The following is a 25738-nucleotide window of genomic DNA, read 5'->3' as shown; positions in this document are numbered from 1 at the left end:
TAGGAATGGGTTTGCAAATTTAAATGACTCCGGTTCGGTAACAATGAGACACAAATTGTGCTTATGCAAAGTGCTCCAATACCTCCGATTGAGTTCACGCTTCAAACTGCCATGGCCACCATGGAGCGCGGAGGGGAGAGACAGAAGAAAAATTGAAATGACTTCGATTTGGTAACAGCGTGACGTAACTGGTACTCATGCAAAGCGCTGCAATACCACTGATCTTGTTCACACTATATGAAACTCTAAAGCGCCATGGCCGCCACGATGCGCAAAGCAGAGAGACAAAAGAAAAAAGTAGTGCGCACACACAGAAGTATATGGCCGATCGTGCAATAATGCATGTAACAGGGTCAGTCTGCAAGGCATAGCAAAGCAACCTCAAGGAGGGACAAACGTAAAGCATTTACCTACAAAATGAAGGGAATTTTGAAAGGCAGGCCCAGGAACGACCGAAAGTGATGGGAGTGGTAATATGGAACTCAGTTTCTCCAGAGTTACTCAAAAATTCCTCGTTCACTGCAATCAAGAACTTGAAACTCCTACTGATACTCCCCTTATTAATGTTAATGTTGTGCAGTCAGTATAATCTTGGGGCTCCCCTTTAGTAGTCTATAGATTTATGATGTTTCCCCAGCATCTAGAATACTTAAATGATTCATTATTTTTGTAGCTTTCCTATGGATGTTTACAGAGCTCTGAGATGCCCCTCCCCAAGCCTTGTATGTGTTTTATAAAACTGCAAATAAAAAACATTTGTGTTTTTCAAATGTTTACTTCTACAAAAGGCAACACCTTCAATAGATTCTACATTAATGTTTCTGAACGTCTCATAAAAGACAATATGAATTAGAAACTTAAATCTTAAAATAGATTGAGCATCAACTATTTACTTCGAGAAATGCTGTAGGATTCCAAAGTCTAACTTTCCTTTCAGTTGATAACTTGTCTTAAACATTTTCTTAAATACTTTGCAAATTCTGTTCCTTACTTTCTCTACATTGTTTGCGTATCCTCACCCAGGCAGGGAAGGACACACAGTGGATGCCCATGTTACACAACAAGAATCAATTTGGGCATTTTGGCTATCATCATGTGATTCCTTTTGTGTGCTTTGTGACATTACGTACTGTTCCGTGCTCTAACTCCAACTGTGTAGAGGATGGTGTTTCAGGGATCTTTGAACTTCTGGGATTATTCTCTAGATAGGGTTTAGTCGACCAGAAACTCCTTACTCATTCCTCCTACAACACGAATGACCTCCATTTATGAACGAGGTCATACCTGAAGGGGCTTGTGTGTCTGCACTCGTACTGTGAGAAGGATAATACTCTTCTGGAGTTCACGCAGATCTGTTTATGCTCCTACACATACAGCAAGAACTCTCCTCTGCATGTGCATGTCATTGAAGCCACTCTGAAGTAATCTGACGCCACAAACCTCTGCAGATCGTATGTGACCTTCAACATGTCTTTCAGTCTTTTTGTGTTGTTTTCACAAGTATGTGATAACATGAAGACATGTCATCCATCAGCCATGTCATTTGATGTAACATTCACTGTCAATGCAAGTTCTCCGGCATCATTTTAATTCTATAGTTAGATTTTTTTCTTCAGTCATGAGTTTAGTTGCATGTTTTCTCTCGTGTCGCGTTACATTTATTTTACTAGTGAAGCTTTTCCCGCACTCAGTGCATTGAAAGGGTTTCTTTCCTTTGTGTGTCAGCCTATGCCGGGCCAGACGCAAAGTGTCAATGAAACTCTTCCCACATTCAGGACAGGTATAAGGTTTCTCTCCAGTGTGTATCCGATTGTGTGTTTTCAGGTAGGACACTCTGGAGAAACACTTGCCACACTCACTGCATATACAGCGTGTCTCCCCAGTGTGGATTTTCTGGTGCACCTTCAGATAATCTATCATACTGAAACTCTTTCCGCACTCGCTGCACTGGTAGGGTTTCTCTCCAGAGTGAGTCTTACGGTGTCGTTTCAAGTCTGAAGGCCCTCTAAACGCCTTCTCACATACTCCACATTTATAAGCCTTCTCTTTGGCATGCACCAGTCTCTCGTGATGCATACGATAGGACGCCTGTGCGAAGATTTTCCCACATACCGTGCATTCGTGCACCGTGTCATCAGTGTGCTCCTTCTTATGTCGGTTAAGAAACTTTTCTTTACAAAACCGCTTCCCGCATTCATCACATTCAAATGGCTTCTCTCTTTTTGGCCTAATCGCACTTCCTGGTTTAATGTCACTCTGGTTTAGTGCTGCAGCACCGGCATCTTTTTTCTTATTTGCCGAGGCTGAATGTTTGCGCTGGTGCAGCTTCAAACTTCTCAAAAAGCTGTAGGTCTTTCCACATTCTTTGCACTGAAAGAATTTCCCTACTTTACATCGAAAATGTTTCCGGCTCACGGGAGAGGACTGCCTTGTGCTTTTGCTGCTCTCAAGACATCTTTGTGCACGTACTTCTGGTGTCAACTCATCAGTGCTATCCGTGTCACTGTTCAGAGCTGGCTCATCATCCAAACTGTCCGTCTTATTACAGGTCTGCGGGGCCTCCTCTGTGTGCACTCCTCGGTGCCTGGATGAGCCATCACTTCCTTCACAATCAAGCGATGGGCTGAGTGTACTTTCGAAGATGGTTTTTGCTAGTCCTTGTTGTGAACATGGAAGAACCTCATTCCTGACCAGTGTTTGGTCCAGGTGCCGTTTAACAGGAATTACTTGATTATCTTCTTCTGACACTCGCCACAACTCGGTCCCTGTTGGATGGAAACAGAATCAGAAATAAAATCTGAGCATCTTGAAGCGTTAGTGCTATCAGAATAGACACGCCGGAAGGGATTCAGGAATACTTGGGCACATTTGAAGTTAATCACAACACTAATCTAAAATATGTAGAACACAGGTGAAGTAAACACAAGCAGGCCTGTCCCAGTGAGTCACTACTATTCATCAACTTTGCTGTAACAGCTGGAGAGAGGCAAACCTTATCCATGCCCATTCAACATCAGTCTTCCCTGCTATGATTGACACTTAAGATTTTACCTGATATGAACATTAATGCTCATTCCTCCCAGAGGATAACTGACTTCTACAAAGATGACACATTTACGTGTCCATTATTTCTTGAATCCCTGCCCAGTAAACATTTTTTCAAAGTAGTAGCGGCATGATCTGGGAAACTCACAAATGACATTTCATATTTTTCACATCTGGAGGGGCTCTGTTGTTGCTGTGGGACTATCACCCCAGGTTACACCAATACGAGAGGTTTTGGTAATTCTAGCATGAGGTATCTACAGGGGATCACAAGTAATAGTGCGTATCTCACTATGGAATCAGGAATTACATCCTGGTGTGTTGGTGTACTGTGCCGGGTTCAAAAGGTATTCTGAACTTACATGTCTGTTTTTGGGACAAATTGCCCCAGGTTTGATCTGGAAGACTTATACCTGGAAAGAATAATGTGGTATAACGCCATGCCTCATAATATTAATATAAATGGAAACTCTGGTTTACGCCAACATCCACATTAAAAGGCCACTAATAATGAGATCCCTATTATTACTAGTGCAGCTCCCAATCAGCCATGTTCTGGTTCAGAGAAGTCAGCAAACCAATCCCAGCAAGTCCAGAACACTGAGAAACAGGTGGGCGGTACCTCGACGCTCAGAGGAGCATTGGAATTCCCAAATAACTCCCTGAAAATTCTAGACAAGCTCTGGAAGCCAGCTGCTTAACAGATGTTCGAAACGCTGGGAGCAAGGCTGCAGGAGTCTGGATGATACAGTCTGGAAGCAGCATAGGCACCAGCCCCTCCCTCTCACTGCAGGAAGACATCTGGTAACATGAAAGAGTTCCTGGTGGGCAAGAAGGAGGCACTCCGCTCATCTAAAAGGCACACATGTGGCCATAAAGTGGGACCATGATGAGTGGCATTAGTGGTGGCGAGTGGCTGAGCTGAAATACTGATCCAGAAAACAGAGCCATGTTATTAATAATTATGAATGCGTAATACAACAGCATATAGAGGCACAGACATAAGCAGCACAGCGCTGCAAGTGTGCATACCAGGAGTACTTGGGCTCGAGAAAGACACCCGTCAATGGCTAATGAGACAGCAACACACTCAAGAAGGCAGTTCAGACACGCAGAAAAAGGAAAAACACAACAGTTATCAGGGTGGAGTTCAATCCAAATACATTTTTATGGGCAGACAACAAACCACTGCAGATACTCTGCAAGGGAAGCAGGATAACTAACAGACAAAGAGGTCACATCGTGTTTAGCTCAATATGATACAGCAATACGTAACTTTGCAGGCTAAAGGTAGTAAGATCAATGCGCAAGAAAAGAGGAATGTGCCAAAAAAGATGGTGCTAGGGGCTCCTCTGCACAAGGACTACAAAGAGTTCATGTAAAGTGCACAGGTCCACCTTTCAGGTCAGCCTCGCTCCAGACTATCAGACTAGGTAATCATCCCCTTTGTGTGGACTCTAGACACTACCCTTTGAGATGCAAGCGTGAGCCCTTCCCAACCTCCTCTCCAGGAAGACCCACCAGTATGCAGATGCAGTTGAGTATCCTGTGTTGTGGGTGTCTAAAGGGAATGCATAAGTGTGGCTCGCACCTAACCCAAGCGAGACGTGTACTGGAGATGGGCTGTGGGCACCTAGGGCAGAGAGTGCAGAGAAATGCCTACTTTCTAAAAGTGGCATTTCCAAAATACTAACAATAAATCCGACCTCATCAGGAGAGAGGACTTATTACCATTCCAATGATACTAAACATGATGCAGCTACTCCTTTCTGATCAGGAATTAAAGCTAGAATGAAATATAAGGAATTTCAAATTCTGGCCTATGAAAGGGGCAGGCTCCACTGTAATGAAAACTTTTTGGGGGAGTTTTTCGATTATCAGGACATGAGAAAGTAACCTTAAGGGTGAGACTGCTGATACAGGATCTGCTGTGGGAGGCCCGAGACATGTTTACAGAGCTACTTGAGTGGGTGGCACAATCTATGCCGCAGGCCCACTAGTAGTACTTAATTGACAGGCCCTGGGTATATAGCATACCAGCCTACAAGGGATTTATAGGTAAATGAAATATGCCAATTCTGGATACGCTAATGTTACCATGTTGTAGGGGAGAAGCACATGCACTTCAGCACTGGCCAGCAGTGGTAAAGTGCTTAGAGTCCTAAGACCAACAAAAAGATAGAGCAACAAAACAGGAGGTATAGGCAAAAACGTCTGGGGATACCAGGTCTAACACTTGCCACCTACAATAACCTCCTTACAGGCCCCTCACAGTCAGGTCTGCTAAAGCCCCCGACAAACAAGGATATCAAGAATCAACTCCCTGGGATGTTTTTGCATTACACATTCTAAATTGTAGAATATAGACATAGCAGCTGAGTGGCTCCTATTTATTTTCAAATGCTTACGTGATGTTATTATTGAATTACTGGACAGAATGTCAGTTATATTTATCTTTTTTTTTTTAAACATTCAATTTTATGTTTTGCTCCAACTGACTGAAAAACCTCGTACTTTGGGTGATATACATGTTGGGGGGGTGGGGTCAGCAGCAGTGGCCCATGGGAAGCCTGAAACAATGAAAGCTGCAACGAGAATCCTTCCCACGCCACACCAGTGTCCTTTGTAGATGTCTTAGCATGAGTGACTTCCAGTGAAGAAAGACTCAGATCTAATACTGTTCATCTTTTTAGCTTATTAGACTGTTACAATGAACTCATGTTTAGAGACCTTGTTTCATATCAATCGCAGAAGAAATGCATCAAGTTCTTAGATGCACAACAACAACTTCACTAAGCAAAACTCTGAAGGTGGGTTTTAGCTCATTTGTGCTGTTGGTGGCCATAATGTTCATAGTCCCCTCACCACAGCGAAGGGAAGCTAGGGAGGCAATCTACAGCGTCTGGACATGAGGTGGAGCGCTATGAACCACATACCGGGAGAAAGATGGCTTAATTGATGCAGAAGGTGAAAGCCAAAAAGTCCAAACCATACATCTGTGTAGGAATGTGCCCCTTTTTACATGGTCACCCCCACTTTTTTGCCACTGGTACGGAGGTTTTTCGACTGAGGTGTACTGGGTCCTGCTAACCAGGCCCCCAGGTAAAAGGCCTAATTGTACATAATAGGCACCCACTCTTGTACCTCTGTATATCTCTAGTAAATGGTACCTCTGGTACCTTCGGCCTGGGTACTAAACCGTGTCCTTCAGAGCTTGGCATTTGCTAATACCACTCTGTTAATAGGTGTTTCCACTAAGAAACTCACAATTGACATTGGACAAAAAAGCATTTTTTCCAATTCTTCAGATTTTTCCAAATTTCAAACATGAACTGTTAGGGCCTTGTGTTAAGTCCCCTAGCCCAACTATTTAGAAATCAATATAAAAAGGATACTAGTTAGTTAGTGTAGGAAGTTGGCTCTGTATGCACTATTTCAAAGTAAGGAATAGTATGCACAGAGTCCAAGGGTTCCCCTTAGAGGTAAGATAGTGGCAAAAAGAGATAATACTAATGCTCTATTTTGTGGTAGTGTGGTCGAGCAGTAGGCTTATCAAAGGAGTAGTGTTAAGCATTTGTTGTACATACACACAGGCAATAAATGAGGAACACACACTCAGAGACAAATCCAGCCAATAGGTTTTGTTATAGAAAAATATATTTTCTTAGTTTATTTTAAGAACCACAGGTTCAAATTCTACATGTAATATCTCATTTGAAAGGTATTGCAGGTAAGTACTTTAGGAACTTTGAATAATTACAGTAGCATATATACTTTTCATATAAAACACAAATAGCTGTTTTAAAAGTGGACAGTGCAATTTTCACAGTTCCTGGGGGAGGTAAAGTATTGTTAGTTTTCACAGGTAAGTAAGTCACTTACAGGTTTCAGTTTTGGGTCCAAAGTAGCCTACCGTTGGGGGTTCAGAGCAACCCCAAAGTTACCACACCAGCAGCTCAGGGCCGGTCAGGTGCAGAGGTCAAAGAGGTGCCCAAAACACATAGGCTTCAATGGAGAGAAGGGGGTGCCCCGGTTCCAGTCTGCCAGCAGGTAAGTACCTGCGTCTTCGGAGGGCAGACCAGGGGGGTTTTGTAGGGCACCGGGGGGGGGGGACACAAGTCAGCACAAAAAGTACACCCTCAGCGGCGCGGGGGCGGCCGGGTGCAGTGTGCAAACACGCGTCGGGTTTTCAATGGGAGACCAAGGGGTCTCTTCAGCGGTGCAGGCAGGCAAGGGGGGGGGCTCCTCGGGGTAGCCACCACCTGGGCAAAGGAGAGGGCCTCCTGCGGGTCACTCCTGCACAGAAGTTCCGTTCCTTCAGGTGCTGGGGGCTGCGGGTGCAGGGTCTTTTCCAGCCGTCGGGACTTTAGGTTCAGGCAGTCGCGGTCAGGGGGAGCCTCGGGATTCCCTCTGCAGGCGTCGCTGTGGGGGCTTAAGGGGGGACAACTTTGGTTACTCACGGTCTTGGAGTTGTCGGAGGGTCCTCCCTGAGGTGTTGGTTCTCCACCAGTCGAGTCGGGGTCGCCGGGTGCAGTGTTGCAAGTCTCACGCTTCTTGCGGGGATTTGCAGGGGTCTTTAAATCTGCTCCTCTGTAACAAAGTTGGAGTTCTTTTGGAGCAGTGCCGCTGTCCTCAGGAGTTTCTGGTCTTTCTTGAAGCAGGGCAGTCCTCAGAGGATTCAGAGGTCGCCGGTCCCTTGGAAAGCATCGCTGGGGCAGGTATCTTTGGAAGGCAGGAGACAGGCCGGTAAGTCTGGGGCCAAAGCAGTTGGTGTCTTCTGTTCTTCCTCTGCAGGGGTTTTTCAGCTCAGCAGTCCTCTTCTTCTTGTAGTTTGAGGAATCTAAATTCTTAGGTTCAGGGGAGCCCTTAAATACTAAATTTAAGGGCGTGTTTAGGTCTGGGGGGTTAGTAGCCAATGGCTACTAGCCCTGAGGGTGGGTACACCCTCTTTGTGCCTCCTCTTAAGGGGAGGGGGTCACATTCCTATCCCTATTGGGGGAATCCTCCATCTGCAAGATGGAGGATTTCTAAAAGTCAGAGTCACCTCAGCTCAGGACACCTTAGGGGCTGTCCTGACTGGCCAGTGACTCCTCCTTGTTTTTCTCACTATCTCTCCTGGACTTGCCGCCAAAAGTGGGGGCTGGGTCCAGGAGGCGGGCATCTCCACTAGCTGGAGTGCCCTGGGGCATTGTAACACGAAGCTTGAGCCTTTGAAGCTCACTGATAGGTGTTACAGTTCCTGCAGGGGGGAGGTGTGAAGCACCTCCACCCAGAGCAGGCTTTGTTTCTGTTCTCAGAGAGCACACAGGCTCTCACCGCATGGGGTCAGAAACTCGTCTCTCAGCAGCAGGGTGGCACAGACCAGTCAGTCCTACACTGAACAATTGGGTAAAATACAGGGGGTATCTCTAAGATGCCCTCTGTGTGAATTATTTTAATAAATCCAACACTGGCATCAGTGTGGGTTTATTATTCTGAGAGGTTTGATACTAAACTTCCCAGTATTCAGTGTAGCCATTATGGAGCTGTGGAGTTCGTTTTTGACAGACTCCCAGACCATATATTCTTATGGCTACCCTGCACTTACAATGTCTAAGGTTTTGCTTAGACACTGTAGGGGCATAGTGCTCATGCCTATGCCCTCACCGGTGGTATAGTGCACCCTGCCTTAGGGCTGAAAGGCCTGCTAGAGGGGTGACTTACCTATGCCACAGGCAGTGTGAGGTTGGCATGGCACCCTGAGGGGAGTGCCATGTCGACTTACTCGTTTTGTCCTCACCAGCACACACAAGCTGGCAAGCAGTGTGTCTGTGCTGAGTGAGGGGTCCCTAGGGTGGCATAAGACATGCTGCAGCCCTTAGAGACCTTCCCTGGCATCAGGGCCCTTGGTACCAGGGGTACCAGTTACAAGGGACTTACCTGGGTGCCAGGGTTGTGCCAATTGTGGAAACAACTGTACATTTTAGGTGAAAGAATACTGGTGCTGGGGCCTGGTTAGCAGGGTCCCAGCACACTTCTCAGTCAAGTCAGCATCAGTATCAGGCAAAAAGTGGGGGGTAACTGCAACAGGGAGCCATTTCTTTACAGTTAGGCCTTAAAAATTGGTTTAGATTTTTTTGTAATTTCTAAAAAGGTCCTAGCTACTTTACTTCCACGGCACTCGAACGAAACAACTTACAGACCGGCAACAGACTTACCATGGTCCCGCAATTCCGTTCATCTTTCTGACATACTGATAGAATTTGTCGAACCGGCTTGGAATATGGAACTCCTTTTACGCAACTTTACCTTTCAAAACACCATTAAATAATAGAATGTCTCATACTATGATCATGTGATGTGCCGTGGTTTTCATATCATTTACATGGACTGGAACCCACATGGGCAACAGCTTTTCACACCCTGTGGCTGGGTGTTTAACCACTTGAGCACTCCCTTTCTCCACGAAGAGACTTTGCTGTCATTAACTTTGTATTCTATTAAACAAAAGCCTTTGGAAGTGCGCACCTTCCACACACAGCCACACTCCTCATTGTTTGATATTGTATGTATACTTTACAAACATGTCAACCTCAAAGGATAGAGTTGAGGAACTCAACCTCACCACTTACCTGCATCTTAGTATGAAGCAGCTAAAGGTTCTCTGCAAGGCTTGCAAAATTGTAACAGCCTTGACCAAAGGCACAACTCCAGAAGTTGCTTGCAAAGTTCAGTAAAGCCCAGGAATTACAAGAACACACAGGCAATATAGAGGAAGATCCAGACAGTTAAGATGAGCCTGAAAACAGTCCTCATGTGAAGGGATCACCTACCAACGACCCAGAGGGAGAGGAAAACAATAGAAACTTCTACCCCAAAACTGTACCTGGAGCTAGGCCAGGCTCCTCGAGGTCCACAGAAGAATCCAGACTTAGAACTGGAGAGACTAGCTGAAAAGAGTAGCACTCGAGGACAACATGTTGGCCATAGAAACAGAAGGGGCTTAATTCGGTCCATACCCCATGAACGGTTGCAGCAACAAAGTAAACAGGGGGAGAGTGGAATCTTTTGACTTTAAAATCCTCAAAGGGGTTATTCCCAAATATGTTGAGGGTGATGATGTCATCAAATGGTTTATGGTTTACAGTCTTTGAAAGGGCTTGTAAGATGAGAAAGCTCAACCAGATCTACCCGGGGTCTCTACTTTGGGAGCTTTTCTCAGGCAAGTGCAGGGATACATTCCTGACACTTGAGAAGATGCCAAGACCTATGACCTCATGAAGGACATCCTGATTGAGGACTTTGAACTCACAACTGAAGAATACAGGGAGACTCACAAAACCTCGAGTCAGTCCTGGGTAGATTTTGTTGACTTTTCAGCCAAAACACTAGGAGGTTGGTTAAAAGGTATGAAAGTGCACAATTATGAAGGCGCATCTGTTGGGTAACTGTACCTCGGAAAACATACATCATTATCTAGTGGATCTGGGGTTAGTATCTCCCCAAGAGCTGAGGAAGAAGGCTGGCCACGGAGTCAAATCAAAGGTGTCCAGGAAGGCCCATGATGGAAGTGGCCCAAGGAAAGGGGTTCCTAATCCCCCCCCCCCCAGGAAAAAGATGGTGGGCACAAACAGGAAAAATCCAAAGAGTCTTCTCAATCTGCTCAGGAAGGTGGGTTCCAAGACTCTCTGCAATCAAAGGGTGGGTACCTGCGTAAGAACTGGGATCCCAAAAATGCTTGGTGTTTCAACTATAAGGCCAACAGACACCAAACTGGGGACACTTCCTGTTCTGAAAAGGCCTCCACTAGTACTCCCTTCACCTCTATTGGGGTGGTGAGTCTCCAGATGGGATACTTGGGAGTACCCTGACCAGGTTAGAGAGCACACTGAAGCCAATCTAATCTCTGGGGGCGGGGTGGATGTAGCTACCCTGGCTGTCTGGTCCAGTAACCTAGAGAAATACAGACAAAAGCCACATATCAATGGGGTTGAAGTGGAAGTACTAAGAGATACAGACGCAAGTGTCACCATGGTGACTAAAAAACTGATTTCCCCAGAGCAATACATAACTGGCCAGAATTATCCAGTTATTGATGTTGATAACATTGTCAAGGTTCATCCCATAGCTATGGTGACCTTGGCATGGTCATCAAGAAAATCGAAGGTCATCGAGAAAATCGTCAACGCACAACTGACTCGCCACCTCGAAAACAACGACATCCTGGACCCCTCCCAATCTGGCTTACAACAAAATCACAGCATCGAGACCGTGCTCCTCGCCGCCACAGACGACATCAGACGCCAAATGGACAACGGCGAAACATCAGCCCTCATCCTCCTGGACCTATCATCCACCTTCGACACGGTATGCCATCACACTCTGAGAACCCGCCTCCTCGAAGCCGGAATACAAGAGAAAGCCCTCAAGTGGACTACATCCTTCCTCTCCGACAGAACCCAAGAGAGTCCGCCTCCCCCCCTTCCGCTCCAAAGCCACCAAAATCATCTGCGGCGTACCCCAGGGCTCATCCCTCAGCCCAACATTATTCAACATCTACATGGCACCCCTCGCCCAAGTAGCCCGCCGATACAACCTCAACATCATCTCCTACACCGACGACACCCAGCTCATCCTCTCTCTCACCAAGGACCCGCACACCGCCAAGTCCAACCTCCACGAGGGAATGCAGGCCGTTGCTGAATGGATGAGAAAACAGCCGCCTGAAACTGAACTCGGACAAGACAGAGGTCCTCATCCTTGGACCCAACCCCTCTGCCTGGGACGACTCCTGGTGGCCAACATCTCTAGGAACCCTACCAACACCGACCGACCACGCACTCAATCTGGGCTTCATCCTCGACTCCTCCCTCTCCTTGTCAAAACAGGTCAACGCAGTCTCCTCCTCCTGCTACAACACTCTCCGCATGCTCCGCAGGATCTACAAGTGGATCCCAACAGACACAAGAAAAACAGTAACACAGGCCCTCGTCAGCAGCAGGCTAGACTACGGCAACGCACTATACACAGGCATCCTGACAAAACACCTACGGTGCCTCCAACGCATCCAAAACGCATCCGCCCGACTGATCCTCAACGTACCTCGCTGCAACCACATCACCCCCCAGCTGAGAAAACTCCACTGGCTCCCCGTTGACAAGAGGATCACATTCAAGCTCCTCACCCACGCACACAAAGCACTCCACAACACCGGACCTGCTTACCTCAACAAGAGACTCCACTTCTACACCCCCATCCGACAGCTCCGCTCCGCAGACCTCGCCCTCGCCACCGTCCCCCGCATTCACCGAAAGACATCCGGAGGCAGATCCTTCTCCTACCTCGCTGCCAAAACATGGAACACTCTCCCAACCAACCTGCGACTAACCCAGGACCTACTCACCTTCAGAAGACTCCTCAAGACCGGTCTCTTCGACCAGTAGCAGCGCACCCCCCACCCCCGCGCCTTGAAACCCTAACGGGTACATAGTGCGCTGTATAAATATATTGATTGATTGGAATGGGGAGAGGTTACTGGCCAGAAGAAGGCGGTTGCGTCCTCTGCAATCTCAATAGAATGTCTGCTAGGTAATGATCTGGAGACCTCAGCATGGGCTGAGGTAGAGCTGAAAACTGAAAAGCCATGCATGGAAATACCTGAATGGATTTGCATCAAAACCGGAGCACAGAGGAAAGCCCTGGGTGAAAAAGAGGTGTTGGAGCCTGGAATAACGGGCCAAGCCTCCAAGAGAAAAGGCAAGAAGCCTGGGAAACCAACTTCTGATGAGACACAAGCTCAGGTCCCCTCTCCTCAGTTAGAAGAACTGTTAGCCTTTGAGGGAACTGAGCCCCAGTAACTGGGGCCTTACATGGCAGAGCTCCTAAACCCAGGGGGACCTTCTAGGGAAGATCTTTGCCAGGGACAGAGGACCTGTCTTACTCTTGAAAGTCTGAGACAGCAAGCTGCTGAACAGGAAAAGGGTGATGCCAGTGGCTCCCAGAGGACCTACTGGGAGGAAGGACTCCTTTACACGGAGGCCAGATACCCCAAACCCGGTGCCACTAGGAGAATGGTAGAGCCTCAGCAGTACAGGGAGTTTTTACTCACATTGGCCCATGACATTCCCCTAGCTGGGCATCTTGGTCAAGCAAAAACCTGGAGTAGGTTACTCAACCACTTCTACTGGACAAGTATGTCCCAAAAAGTGAGGTAGTTTTGCAGTTCCAGACAGGTGCCAGACAAAAGACCTCCTTAATTCCACTTCCAGTGGTGGGGATTCTCTTTGAAAGAGTAGGGATAGACATTGTTAGTTCCCTTGACCCTCAAACAGCATCAGGGAACAGATATATACTGGTGGTAATGGATCATGACACCAGGTACCCTGAAGCAATTCTCCTTAGGAGTGCCACTGCCCCTGCAGTTGCCAGACCCCTCATCGCTATCTTTACTAGAGTGGGCTTCCCTAAGGAGATGGTTTCTGACAAAGGCACAATTTTCATGCCTGCTTACCTCAAAGCAATGCGGAAGGAATATGATGCGGCTTCTACGTTCACTACTCCATACCACCCACAAACAAACGGTCTAGTTGAGAGATTCAACAAGACCAAAAAAAGTATGATCATACGACTCCCTGAAAAACTCAGGCGATAGGATTTCCTTTTGCTATGCCCGCTTTTTGTCTAAAAAGAGGTGCCATAAAAAGGGAGCAGACTTTAGTCCCTTTGAACTTTATTTGGCCATCTGGTTAGGTGACCACTGATTCTAGTGAGGAAATGTCAAGAACCCTCATAATTGCCATGTAATAACAGCAAAACATAAAAGAAAAGTTATAAGAGTGCTGGCAAAGATCTATCCACAGTGGAAGAAGCGATGTCCTTATTGGAAGAAAGTTTGTCGAGTCGTGCTACACACGTTGCAAAGAAAATGTAGAAGAAAGGAATACAAGATGGCCGATGAGAAGTTCAAACGCTAAGTTGTCGTTCTAGTGTTGCACTCAGTCTCGTCGCTATGAAACGTGTGTGCCGCTAGAGAGCTTCGCACTTCAACTGTGAAGTGACAGGAATCCAGATGTGTTGAGAGCGCGCTTGTGAGGTAAACGTTTTCTGAGGCAAACTTTGCTTCGCATGCATTTCACGGACTATTCGAATTAGCTACAGATAATATTTAATTGCTTAGAAGCAAATGCAGTGGCAGAAGTTTTCTCAGCGTTTAAAAGAGTTTCTGGCTGGAAATGACTCTTGTGAACATTTAAAGAAAATAAAGATATTATCAACAAGAGTTCAAAAAGTTTACTGGAGAATTTTAACACGACGAATTTAAAGAAGCATACAGATTATTATTATTCACAGAAAAGGTTAATATAAAACAGACAACAGGAAATACAATTTTCACGCATTAAACTACCATATTTGACTCTTATGAATATATATATATATATATATATATATATATATATATATATATATATATATATATATATAGCAACTATTCAAAATTATTCAAGAACGTGCAGACAAACAAACTCAAAATATACAGGAAGGTTGAGAAGTAAGCTAATCTTCACTTTAAAAAAAAAACAGAGAACAACTTCTAAGAAAATCATTTACTATTAATTCTTATTAAACATCCAACAGTAATAGAGAAAGAGAGAGGCAAATCCTCAGGGAACTCTGGGTAAGAGTGATGTAATTGTCAGTGAAATTAATCGTTAGTAAATGTAAAAGGATGATGTAGTTATAATAGTGTGTCCCTAGTAATTGTGATTTTGCAGGTGCTGTTATTCAGTTAAAATAAGAAGTGAATGGCAGACTGAGTATCTGAAGAAACACCATCTCTCACAGGCACTCTCTCTAAACCCCATTCCCCTTTCCCCCTTTCAGGGTGCTCAAAACGGAGATTCTATTTTGTTGTGTGTAGTCTGGGTTGGGAGGACTGAGGATTTATCTTCTGCTCTGAGGAAATCGAATCAAGGTACTCTGACAGGGAAGGCCGGGAGATGCCTCTCAAAGAGCCCAAACAAGAAATTGTGGACTATGTGCTTGGCTTCCGCTCAAGAATGGCTGAAGGCAGGGAAAAAGCAAATAAAAACCTTGGGTCAGACAGGAGCTCCTAAAGCAATAGTTTGACCAAAAGGCTGCACTGGTGGAGTACCAGCCAGGACAGAAGGTATGGGTGTTGGATCCTGTGGCTCCCTGGCCCTCCAGGAAAAATTGAGTGGATCCTACCCTATCCTAGAGAGAATAAGGGGTCCCAGGCACCCTCACAGGGTCATCCATATGAACCACCATAAACCTCATCATAACAGGGCTGATGTGATCATGCTGATGGTCACTGATGAGGATCAGGAAGAAGAGAGTGAACCTCTCCCACAAGCCTGCAGATGGGACTGCTGAGGGAGTCGTCTTCTCAGACACTCACTGCCCAACAGCACACTGACTACAGGCAAGCCCTGAGGCAGTGTGCTAGGCTCTTTTCTTTGACCCCTAGTGTACACATGATGTGGACAATGGAGACAGCCTGTCTGTCAGAGCAAAATTTACAGACAGTCTAATCAAGTCAAGAAAAGCATCAGAGCAGAAGTAAGTACGATGATGGAACTTGGGGCGATTGCTCTCTGAAAGCCCCTGGGCTAGCCCAGTGGTCCCAGTCCCTAAACCTCATTCCAGAGAGGTAAACCACAGCTGAGGTTTTGTGTGGACTATAGAGGCCTCAATGCTGTCACCAAGATAGAGGCCCACTCCATTCCAAGGACAGATGAACTTATTGATGGGGATGGATACAGCCAAAGGTCTCAGTACTTCAACAACCCAGACCCAAGTTAGGGCATTCCTTGGCTTGAGTGAGTACTACAGGAGGTTTGTGAAGGGTTATGGCACCCCTCACAGATCTCACAGCCAAGAAGATGCCAAAGAAGGTAAACTGGGCAGTGAGCTGTCAAAAGGCTTTTGGCAGCCCGAATGAAGCAATGTTCTCAGCACCCAATCTGAAAGCTCCAGATTACAGAAAGCAGTTAATTGTGCAGACAAATGCCTATGAGCATGGGACAGCAGTGGCGCTATCCCAGACCAACAACGATGGCCAGGATCAACCTGTTGCTTCCATTGGAAGGAGGTTACTCCCCAGAGAATAGCGTTGGAGTGCTATTGAGGGAAGCCTTTGCTGTGATCTGGTCCCTGATGAAGCAGAGACCATAATTGTTTGGTACTCACTTTATTGTTCAAACTGAACACAAGCTTCTCCAATGGCTGATGCAAATGAAGGGGGCACTCCCTAAACTGTTGAGGTGGTCCATCTCACTAGAGGGTATGGCCTTTACAGTGGAACTCCAACCTGGGTCTGACCATGCCAATGCAGACACTTAAGGTTATTCTCATTCCCTTTCATGGGTGGGGAACAAAAGTGCCTCTTGACATGGTCACCCACACATTTTTGCCACGGTACTGGGGTTATTGACCGAGGAGCAATGGGTTCCTGCTAACCAGGTACTCAGTGCCAGTGCTCTTTCCCTAAAACCAGGTAAAAGGTCTAATTGTGTACAAATGGCGCACACACACTAGTACTCAGGCCCCTAGTAAATGGTACCCATGATACTAGGACCTGGGTACTAAAAAGGCTCCCTAAGAGCTACATGATGTATTGTGCCACCCTAAGGGAACCCCCACTAATAACTGCACACATCCAGCAATTGCAGACTGCAGGTCATGGTGCGCACCATGAGGGAAAACATGACATGGCACACTCATTGTGTGCAATCCCACTAAATTACTGTATCTATTATATGTAAGTCAGCCCTACAGCAGGCCTTAAAGTCCTAGGGCAGAGCGCATTGCATTTATTTGTATCACACAAGGTTCTAATATTACCCCTTCTGTTCCGGGTACTATCCCACATTAACCCAACTGCCTTCCAATATGGCCGCCACATAGCACAATCGCTCTACTGACTCTGGCAACCACTGATGTTACGATTTTCCAGAGATCTAACTTTTGGGTTGCGATCATCCACTACTGGAAAAAAAGTGACCACACCACACTGCTCTCCACACGCCATTTCTCAATTACCTTCCGACTGCATGAGGCCAGAGCTCACTGACCGCCCAGGAATATTGGGGATTGCGCTCCCATATGATGCTACAGACATGTAGGAAGTGTTTCTTTGCTCATCCTATTGATCAGATGGGTTACTTACCTGAAGGAGTAGTTTTGCAGCCTGAAGAATTAACTGGATCCATATGCTGTGCATTATTCTGCCACCCAGTAGCTGGGTCCGGAACTCTCCTCTTGTATAGTGGTCTCTTTTCACTCTTTTTTTTTTTTTTAATTGGGCATCACCCATCCTCACTATTTGGTGCTTAGCCTAACCTCTCATGACAGACGCACCTCCCTGCGAGGCTCCACGCCTGGTTTCCATCATCAGGTTTCTTCTTTCCCCTGGTCACTATTTTATGTCCAATGGGCTTCCTCTCAGTGTACCTTCTTTAAATCCCTAGTTTACTTTGTCAGCATAATTTACTGGGAGACAGGAGGGTCGCAGGCGATTCCCAAAAAAATCTTGAAGCTGCTAAACTAACCCTTTCGTTTTGCAGTGTGAATGTTTTCTGGATTTACATGTTGTGCATTGATTTCAAAACTGTTTCTTCACTGCAGTGGCTGAGTTGGAGATGAGGTTGACCTTGTAAATAAATGCTTCAGTACTCTCTTCCCCACTTGTGTTTCTCTGTTCATCAATACGTTGATGCAGTAGTGTTTAGTGAACATTTGTACTGATGACCATGTGGCTGCCACGTACGCTATTGCAACTCCCTTCCTTTGTGTCAAATGTGTTCTTGGTTTAGGCTTTAGCTGTATGCCTGCTCTTTTGTGAAAACTGAATTGTCTGAGTTATCCACATTGCAATTGACGTTTAGCCTTTATTATTGTCTACGAATGGTACAAACAGCTGCTTCCACATCCTGTATGTCTTTGTTCTCTCTATATGATACATTATCGCCCAGAGGGTGTCCAGTGTATGCAGGGCTCTTTCTGCCAGAGTTTTCAGCTCTTGGAACAAACTCAGTATTTGAGTTGTCTGACGTATATGGAACATGAACTTTGGCAGAGATCGAGGGTTGGTCTATATGACTACCTGTCCTTATGTATTTGCATGCGTGGCTCCTGTATGACGAGTGCCTGCAGTTTGCTTACTCTACAGGGGAATGTCATTCAATTAGAATGAAAATGTCACTTACCCAGTGCACATCTGTTCGTGGCATTAGTCGCTGCAGATTCACATGTTTCGCACAGTCCGCTGCCTGGTATTGGGCTCGGAGTATTACAAGTTGTTTTTCTTCGAAGAAGTCTTTTTTGGTCACGGGACCGAAGGACTCCTCCCTCTTCGGCTCCATTGCGCATGGGCGTCGACTCCATCTTAGATTGTTTTCCCCGCAGAGGGTGAGGATGGAGTTGTTTGCTATAAATAGTGCCCATGCAATGGAGTGAATACGTATGTACATAAAAAGTTTATAATAATTATTTACAAATGTACAAATGTTTAAGATTTAAGATCTACTTCTAAACGGCTACAGGCTTCCCGGGGAGGCGGGAGGGCACATGTGAATCTGCAGCGACTAATGCCACGAACAGATGTACACTGGGTAAGTGACATTTTCAGTTCGATGGCATATGTTGCTGCAGATACACATGTTTCGCATAGACTATAAAGCAGTTACCTCCCCTAAAAGCGGTGGTTTAGCCTGTAGGAGTTGAAGTAGTTTGGAATAATGTTCTTAGTACAGCTTGGCCCACTGTAGCTTGTTGTGCATTTAGTACGTCTACACAGTAGTGTTTAGTAAATGTATGAGGCGTAGACCAGGTTGCAGCCTTACATATTTCGCTCATAGGAATGTTTCCTAGAAAGGCCATTGTAGCACCTTTCTTTCTGGTTGAGTGTGCCTTTGGTGTAATAGGCAATTCTCTTTTGGCTTTAAGATAGCATGTTTGAATACATCTGACTATCCATCTAGCAATGCCTTGTTTAGAGATTGGATTTCCTATGTGTGGTTTTTGAAAAGCTATGAACAGTTGTTTTGTTTTCCTGATTAGCTTTGTTCTGTCAATGTAGTACATTAGTGCTCTTTTGATGTCTAATGTATGTAGTGCCCTTTCAGCCACGGAATCTGGTTGTGGGAAGAACACTGGCAATTCTACTGTTTGATTTAAATGGAATGGTGAGATTACTTTTGGTAGAAATTTTGGATTTGTTCTTAGAACTATTTTATTTTTGTGTATTTGAATAAATGGTTCTTGTATGGTAAATGCCTGTATTTCACTTACTCTTCTGAGGGATGTGATTGCAATGAGAAATGCGACTTTCCAGGTTAGATATTGCATTTCACAGGAATGCATGGGTTCGAAAGGTGGACCCATGAGTCTTGTTAAGACGATGTTAAGGTTCCATGAAGGAACTGGTGGTGTTCTTGGTGGTATAATTCTTTTTAGCCCTTCCATGAATGCTTTAATAACTGGTATTCTAAATAGAGACGATGAATGAGTAGTTTGTAGGTAAGCAGATATTGCTGCGAGGTGTATTTTTATAGATGAAAAAGCGAGATTCGCTTTTTGCAAATGTAGTAAGTATCCCACTATGTCCTTTGTAGAGGCATGCAATGGTTGGATTTGATTGGTATGGCAGTAGCAAACAAATCTTTTCCACTTAGATGCATAGCAGTGTCTAGTGGAAGGTTTTCTAGCTTGTTTTATGACCTCCATACATTCTTGTGTGAGGTCTAAGTGTCCGAATTCTAGGATTTCAGGAGCCAAATTGCCAGATTCAATGATGCTGGGTTTGGATGCCTGATCTGTTGTTTGTGTTGTGTTAACAGATCTGGTCTGTTGGGTAGTTTGACATGCGGTACTAGTGAAAGGTCTAGTAGAGTTGTATACCAAGGTTGTCTTGCCCATGTGGGTGCTATCAGTATGAGTTTGAGTTGGTTTTGACTCAACTTGTTTACTAGATATGGAAGGAGAGGGAGAGGGGGAAAAGCGTATGCAAATATCCCTGACCAACTCATCCATCGAGCATTGCCTTGTGATTCGCGGTGTGGGTACCTGGATGCGAAGTTTTGGCATTTTGCGTTTTCTTTTGTTGCGAACAAATCTATCTGGGGTGTTCCCCAAATTTGAAAGTACTTGTTCAGAACTTGGGGGTGAATTTCCCATTCGTGGACTTGTTGGTGGTCTCGCGAAAGGTTGTCTGCTAGTTGGTTTTGGATCCCTGGAATAAATTGTGCTATTAGGCGAATGTTGTTGTGAATCGCCCACTGCCATATTTTTTGTGTTAGGAGACACAATTGTGTTGAGTGTGTTCCTCCTTGTTTGTTTAAATAATACATTGTTGTCATGTTGTCTGTTTTGACAAGAATGTATTTGTGTGTTATTATGGGTTGAAAGGCTTTTAACGCTAGGAATACTGCTAACAGTTCTAGGTAATTGATATGAAATTTTGTTTGGTGTACATCCCATTGTCCTTGAATGCTGTGGTGATTGAGGTGTGCTCCCCACCCTGTCATGGAAGCATCTGTTGTTATAACGTATTGAGGCACTGGGTCCTGAAATGTCCGCCCTTTGTTTAAATTGTTGCTGTTCCACCATAGAAGCGAGAGGTATGTTTGGCGGTCTACCAACACCAGATCTTGAAGTTGACCCTGTGCCTGTGACCATTGTGATGCTAGGCACTGTTGTAAGGGTCGCATGTGTAGTCTTGCGTTTGGGACAATGGCTATGCATGATGACATCATGCCTAGAAGTTTTAGCACAAATTTTGCTTGTATCTTTTGGTTTGGAAACATAGCACTTATTACCTTGTGGAATGCTTGCACTCTTTGTGGACTTGGAGTGGCAATTCCTTTTGATGTGTTGATGGTTGCCCCTAGATATTGTTGTGTCTGACACGGTTCGAGGTGTGACTTTGTATAGTTGATGGAGAAACCCAGTTTGTGAAGGGTTTGTATGACATATGTGGTGTCGTTTGTGCACTTTTTTACTGTGTTGGTCTTGATTAGCCAATCGTATAGGTAAGGAAACATATGTATCTGTTGTCTCCTGATATGTGCTGCTACTACTGCTAGACATTTTGTGAATACTCTTGGTGCAGTTGTTATTCCGAATGGCAACACTTTGAATTGGTAATGTATTCCTTTGAATACGAACCTTAGGTACTTTCTGTGAGAAGGGTGTATCGGAATATGAAAGTACGCATCTTTTAGGTCTAATGTGGTCATGTAATCTTGCTGTTTGAGCAGTGGAATGATGTCTTGTAGTGTGACCATGTGAAAGTGGTCCGATATGATGTAGGTATTTAGTGTCCTGAGATCTAATATTGGTCTTAATGTTTTGTCTTTTTTTGGAATTAGAAAGTACAGGGAGTAAACTCCTGTGTTTTTTTGTTGTACTGGTACTAACTCTATTGCATCCTTTTGCAGTAGTGCTTGAACTTCTAGTCCTAAAAGGTCTAAATGTTGTGGTGACATTTTGCGTGTTTTTGGAGGGATGTTTGGTGGGAATTTGTGGAATTCTATGCAATAGCCATGTTGGATTATTGCTAATACCCAATTGTCTGTTGTAATCTGCTGCCAAGATTGGTAGAATTGGCTTAGTCTTCCCCCCACTGGTGTTGAGTGAAGGGGTTGTGTGACTTGAAAGTCACTGTTTAGGTGGAGGTGTTTTTGGAGTCTGGAATCTTCCCCTACTCCTTGGGAATTGACCCCCTCTATATCCCCTGAAACCTCCCCTTTGGAATGAACCCTGATATGGTGTGGGTCTTGTTTGTTGGCTGGTGGTGTCTGTGGGTTGGCCACGAAACCCCCCTCTAAATGGAGTTTTTCTAAAAGAGCCTCTGCTCTGCGGGGAGTAGAGTGCGCCCATGGCTTTGGCCGTGTCTGTGTCCTTTTTAAGTTTTTCAATGGCTGTGTCCACTTCAGGGCCAAAAAGTTGTTTCTCGTTGAAGGGCATATTAAGGACAGCCTGTTGGATTTCAGGTTTGATGCCTGAAGTGCGGAGCCAAGCGTGTCTCCTTATGGTGACAGCAGTGTTGACTGTTCTCGCTGCAGTATCGGCTGCGTCCATTGAAGAGCGGATTTGATTGTTTGAGATCGTTTGTCCCTCTTCAACTATTTGCTGCGCCCTTTTTTGGTATTCCTGGGGAAGATGGTCTATGAGAAGTTGCATCTCATCCCAGTGTGCGCGGTCATATCGGGCCAGCAGCGCTTGAGAATTTGCGATGCGCCACTGGTTGGCTGCCTGTGATGCTACTCTTTTTCCTGCCGCATCAAATTTTCTGCTTTCTTTGTCCGGAGGTGGGGCGTCGCCAGATGTATGGGAATTTGCTCTTTTGCGAGCTGCCCCTACTACTACGGAGTCAGGTGGTAACTGCGAAGTAATAAACACTGGGTCTGTGGGTGGTGGTTTGTATTTCTTATCCACCCTTGGGGTGATGGCTCTGGATTTTACGGGCTCTTCAAAAATTTGTTTTGCGTGCCGTAACATCCCTGGTAGCATTGGGAGACATTGATATTGGCTATGTGTAGCCGAGAGGGTGTTAAATAAAAAATCATCCTCTATAGGATCGGAATGCAGTTGGACATTGTGGAATTCTGCTGCCCTAGCCACCAGTTGCGAGTATGAGGTACTGTCCTCTGGCGGTGACGGCTTTGTGGGGTATGAATCGGGATCATTGTCCGGCACTGGGGTGTCATATAGGTCCCAAGCGTCTTGATCCTGATTATCTTGACTTATGGTAATTTGCGCTGGTGAGTGCATTTGTGGCGGTGTTTGTGCCGGCGATGCCTGTTGTGGTGGAGAGGGCGGAGGCGTGACTTTTTTAACCACTTTGGCTTGTGGTTGTGCGTCATCCTTGAGAAGTCCGATCCTTCTTTTTCTCATTATTGGGGGAAGGGTTGATATCTTCCCTGTGTCTTGCTGGATGTACAGTCTCTTTTGTGTGTAGTCTGATTCTACACTTTGGAGCTCTTGTCCAAATCTGTGCATCTGGCCACTTATTCCTTGTTCCTCTGTGTAGGATGGAGGTGTGGAACTTTTCGGCGCCGAGAGAGAATCTTTTTTCGGCTTCGGCACCGACACAATTTTTGTGGCTTTCGGCAGTGTGTCTCGGTGCCGATGTTTTTCGGTGCCGGCATCTTGTTTTTGCCTCTCGGAGCCGCTATCTCGGCTCCGAGGTTGCTCCATGGCGGTCCCTCGACCGGAGTCGGGTGTCTTCGCTATGGGCGTGCCCTTTTTCGGCGCCTTCGACGGGTCGCCGGTTTTATGGGTCGAGCCATGGCCTGTTGGCAGTGGCGTCCCCTGGGCTTTTGTCTTCTCAATGGTTTTAATTTTCGACGTCTTACTCACTGTTTGTTGCTGTTGTTCGACGTCAGAGTCTCCGGATTCTGATTCCGGAACCGAGAATGTTTAGTCTTCGTCGTCGAAACGTTGTTTTGTCGGCGTGGACGCCATTTGTAGACGCCTGGCTCTTCGGTCCCGGAGTGTTTTTCTGGACCGGAAGGCTCGACAGGCCTCACAGGTATCCTCCTTGTGCTCGGGGGACAAGCACAAGTTACAGACCAAGTGCTGATCTGTATAAGGATACTTACTGTGACATTTTGGGCAGAAACGAAACGGGGTCCGTTCCATCGGCTTCGATGTCGCACGCGGTCGGGCCGACCAGGCCCCGATGGGGGATCGAAGCTACCCCAAAGTCTTCCGATGATCGGTGTCGATGTCCCTAACTATCCCGATACCGAACAGAACAATACCGACGCTTTCTTCCGAGATTCTGACTAACTTTCCGAACCGAAACACGGAGCGAAAAGGAATACGTCCGAACCCGACAGCAGAAAAAAACAATCTAAGATGGAGTCGACGCCCATGCGCAATGGAGCCGAAGAGGGAGGAGTCCTTCGGTCCCGTGACCAAAAAAGACTTCTTCGAAGAAAAACAACTTGCAATACTCCGAGCCCAACACCAGGCAGCGGACTGTGCGAAACATGTGTATCTGCAGCAACATATGCCATTGAACATGCAGTTTTCAGTTAGATTAAGTGTTAGGTGGCCCTGTGGAATGGTTCAAATGGTTCTTTCATGAGTTGGGTCAGCACTAAGTTTAGGTTCCATGTAGGTGTTAGTGCACTTCTTGGTGGGGATATTGTTTTTGCCTCTTCCAGAAAAGTTTTAATCGCTGGTGTAGTGAAGAGGCTTCTTCCCTTGTGTAGGCCACTCTCACTGCTAGATGTACCTTTAGTGACACATAGGTTAGCATGCTGTCTAGCAGGTGTGTAAGGCATTGAATGACTGTAGTGTCCTGTCCTGAAAAAGGTTAGGATGTCTGGCACTGCCTTGTGTATCTCTCCAATTTGGCTGTGTAGCATTTCTTTGTTGTCGGACTTCTTGCTTTCCTGAGGATCGTCACTGTTCTTTCTGGAAGTTCTAGGTTTCAGAACTGTATGTCTACAGGAGCCATCCTGCTAGGCTCTGTGTTTGGTTGTGGGTGGAGAACCTTCGTTTTTGCATTTAGAGGAGGTCTTGTGATGCTGGTGGTCTCTGCACTTTGTTGACTGCCATCTCTACCAGATCTGAGACCAGATTGGTCTCGCCCACTGGAGGGTGATGAAAATTAACAAAGCCTTGATTACCTGCATTTGTTGATAACTATTGGTGACAGTGGGATCAGGGTAAAAAGCTGAAGCTTATTTCCCTGACCAGTCTATTCAGTGGTTTCCCTAGTAGTGGCAGTGTGAGTGCCTGGATGTGAAGAAATTGCATTTTATGTTTTCTATTGTTGTGAACACGTCTATTTGTTGCGTCCTCCATATTCTGAACACCTTTTCAATCACTACCTGATTCAGCTCCCAATCGTGTGAGGTGAATACTTGTCTGCTCATCTTGGTTGATTTCCTTCAAGGGTACTCTCTTGCTTTTTTCTGTAACAATTCTCTTACTTCCCATTCTAGAATGGTCTTTTCTTCTTTTGTTTGGGTAATTTTCTTTGTCCTCATCTTGGTGGGTGTTTGACCAATTGTATGCAATAGCCATGTTAGATGTTGTTGAGTATCTATTCGTCTGAAGTGACGTCCGTGTACTCCTGGAGGAAGGCTCCTATCCTTCCCCAGCAGGTGCTGTGAATGATTTGGGATGTTAGCTTTGTAAATCTCTTGCTTGTTGATGCAGCCACACCTCTCAGTGGCTGTCCCCTGCCTCCCACTCGTCTGCAAAAAGGCTGATTCAGTGGCGCTTGGCATTGCAACTGTTTTGGTGTCTGCACCTGGCTTGGGCTTTGGAAGCCTGTGTGGCGTGGCACTTTGGAAAACCGCTCTATTCGCACGTATCTTCTTTTGATTGTAGTTTCTCTTCTCTGTTGCCCTCTGAACTGCAGGGCTCCCTAAATGTTGCTGTGTCATCTTTCTGTAGTTGTTGCAGCATGTTGTCCACTTCGAAACAGGTGCTCCTCGCTGAAGGGGGCGTTGATTGTATTGGCTTGAACTTCATTTTTGAAGAAGCCCGAAACTCCCATTCAGAAGCGTCTTCTTAGGTTGCCTGTGTCATCATCTACCTGCCCCCAGTGTCTGTAGCGTCCAGTGCCGATTCTAAAAGGGTGTTTGTGATGTTCTCCCTTCCTCCGAGAGGGAGGCCAATCTCGTCTAATAGTGCTCTGGTAGATGTTTTATTAGTTTAGCCATCTCTTGGC

The 25738-nt window shown here is 45.8% G+C and overlaps 1 protein-coding gene across 4 annotated transcripts in view; it reads right to left on the bottom strand.

Annotated features, from left to right (window-relative positions):
• Nucleotides 1–755: 755 nt before the first annotated feature.
• Nucleotides 756–25738, bottom strand: part of LOC138249652 (zinc finger protein ZFP2-like) — a 125944-nt gene continuing 100961 nt past the window's right edge. For all 4 annotated transcript variants that reach the window (XM_069203608.1, XM_069203607.1, XM_069203610.1 and 1 more), the window contains one exon: nt 756–2765. In XM_069203608.1, the coding sequence (XP_069059709.1) occupies nt 1582–2765 (1184 nt within the window). In that variant the 3' untranslated portion in view covers nt 756–1581. The remainder of the gene's footprint in view (nt 2766–25738) is intronic.

The sequence above is a fragment of the Pleurodeles waltl genome, chromosome 8, assembly GCF_031143425.1.
Source record: "Pleurodeles waltl isolate 20211129_DDA chromosome 8, aPleWal1.hap1.20221129, whole genome shotgun sequence".
Classification (NCBI taxonomy): Eukaryota; Metazoa; Chordata; class Amphibia; order Caudata; family Salamandridae; genus Pleurodeles; species Pleurodeles waltl.
The sequence above is the reverse complement of the archived record's forward strand: the minus strand, read 5'-3'. Positions and strand labels throughout refer to the sequence as shown.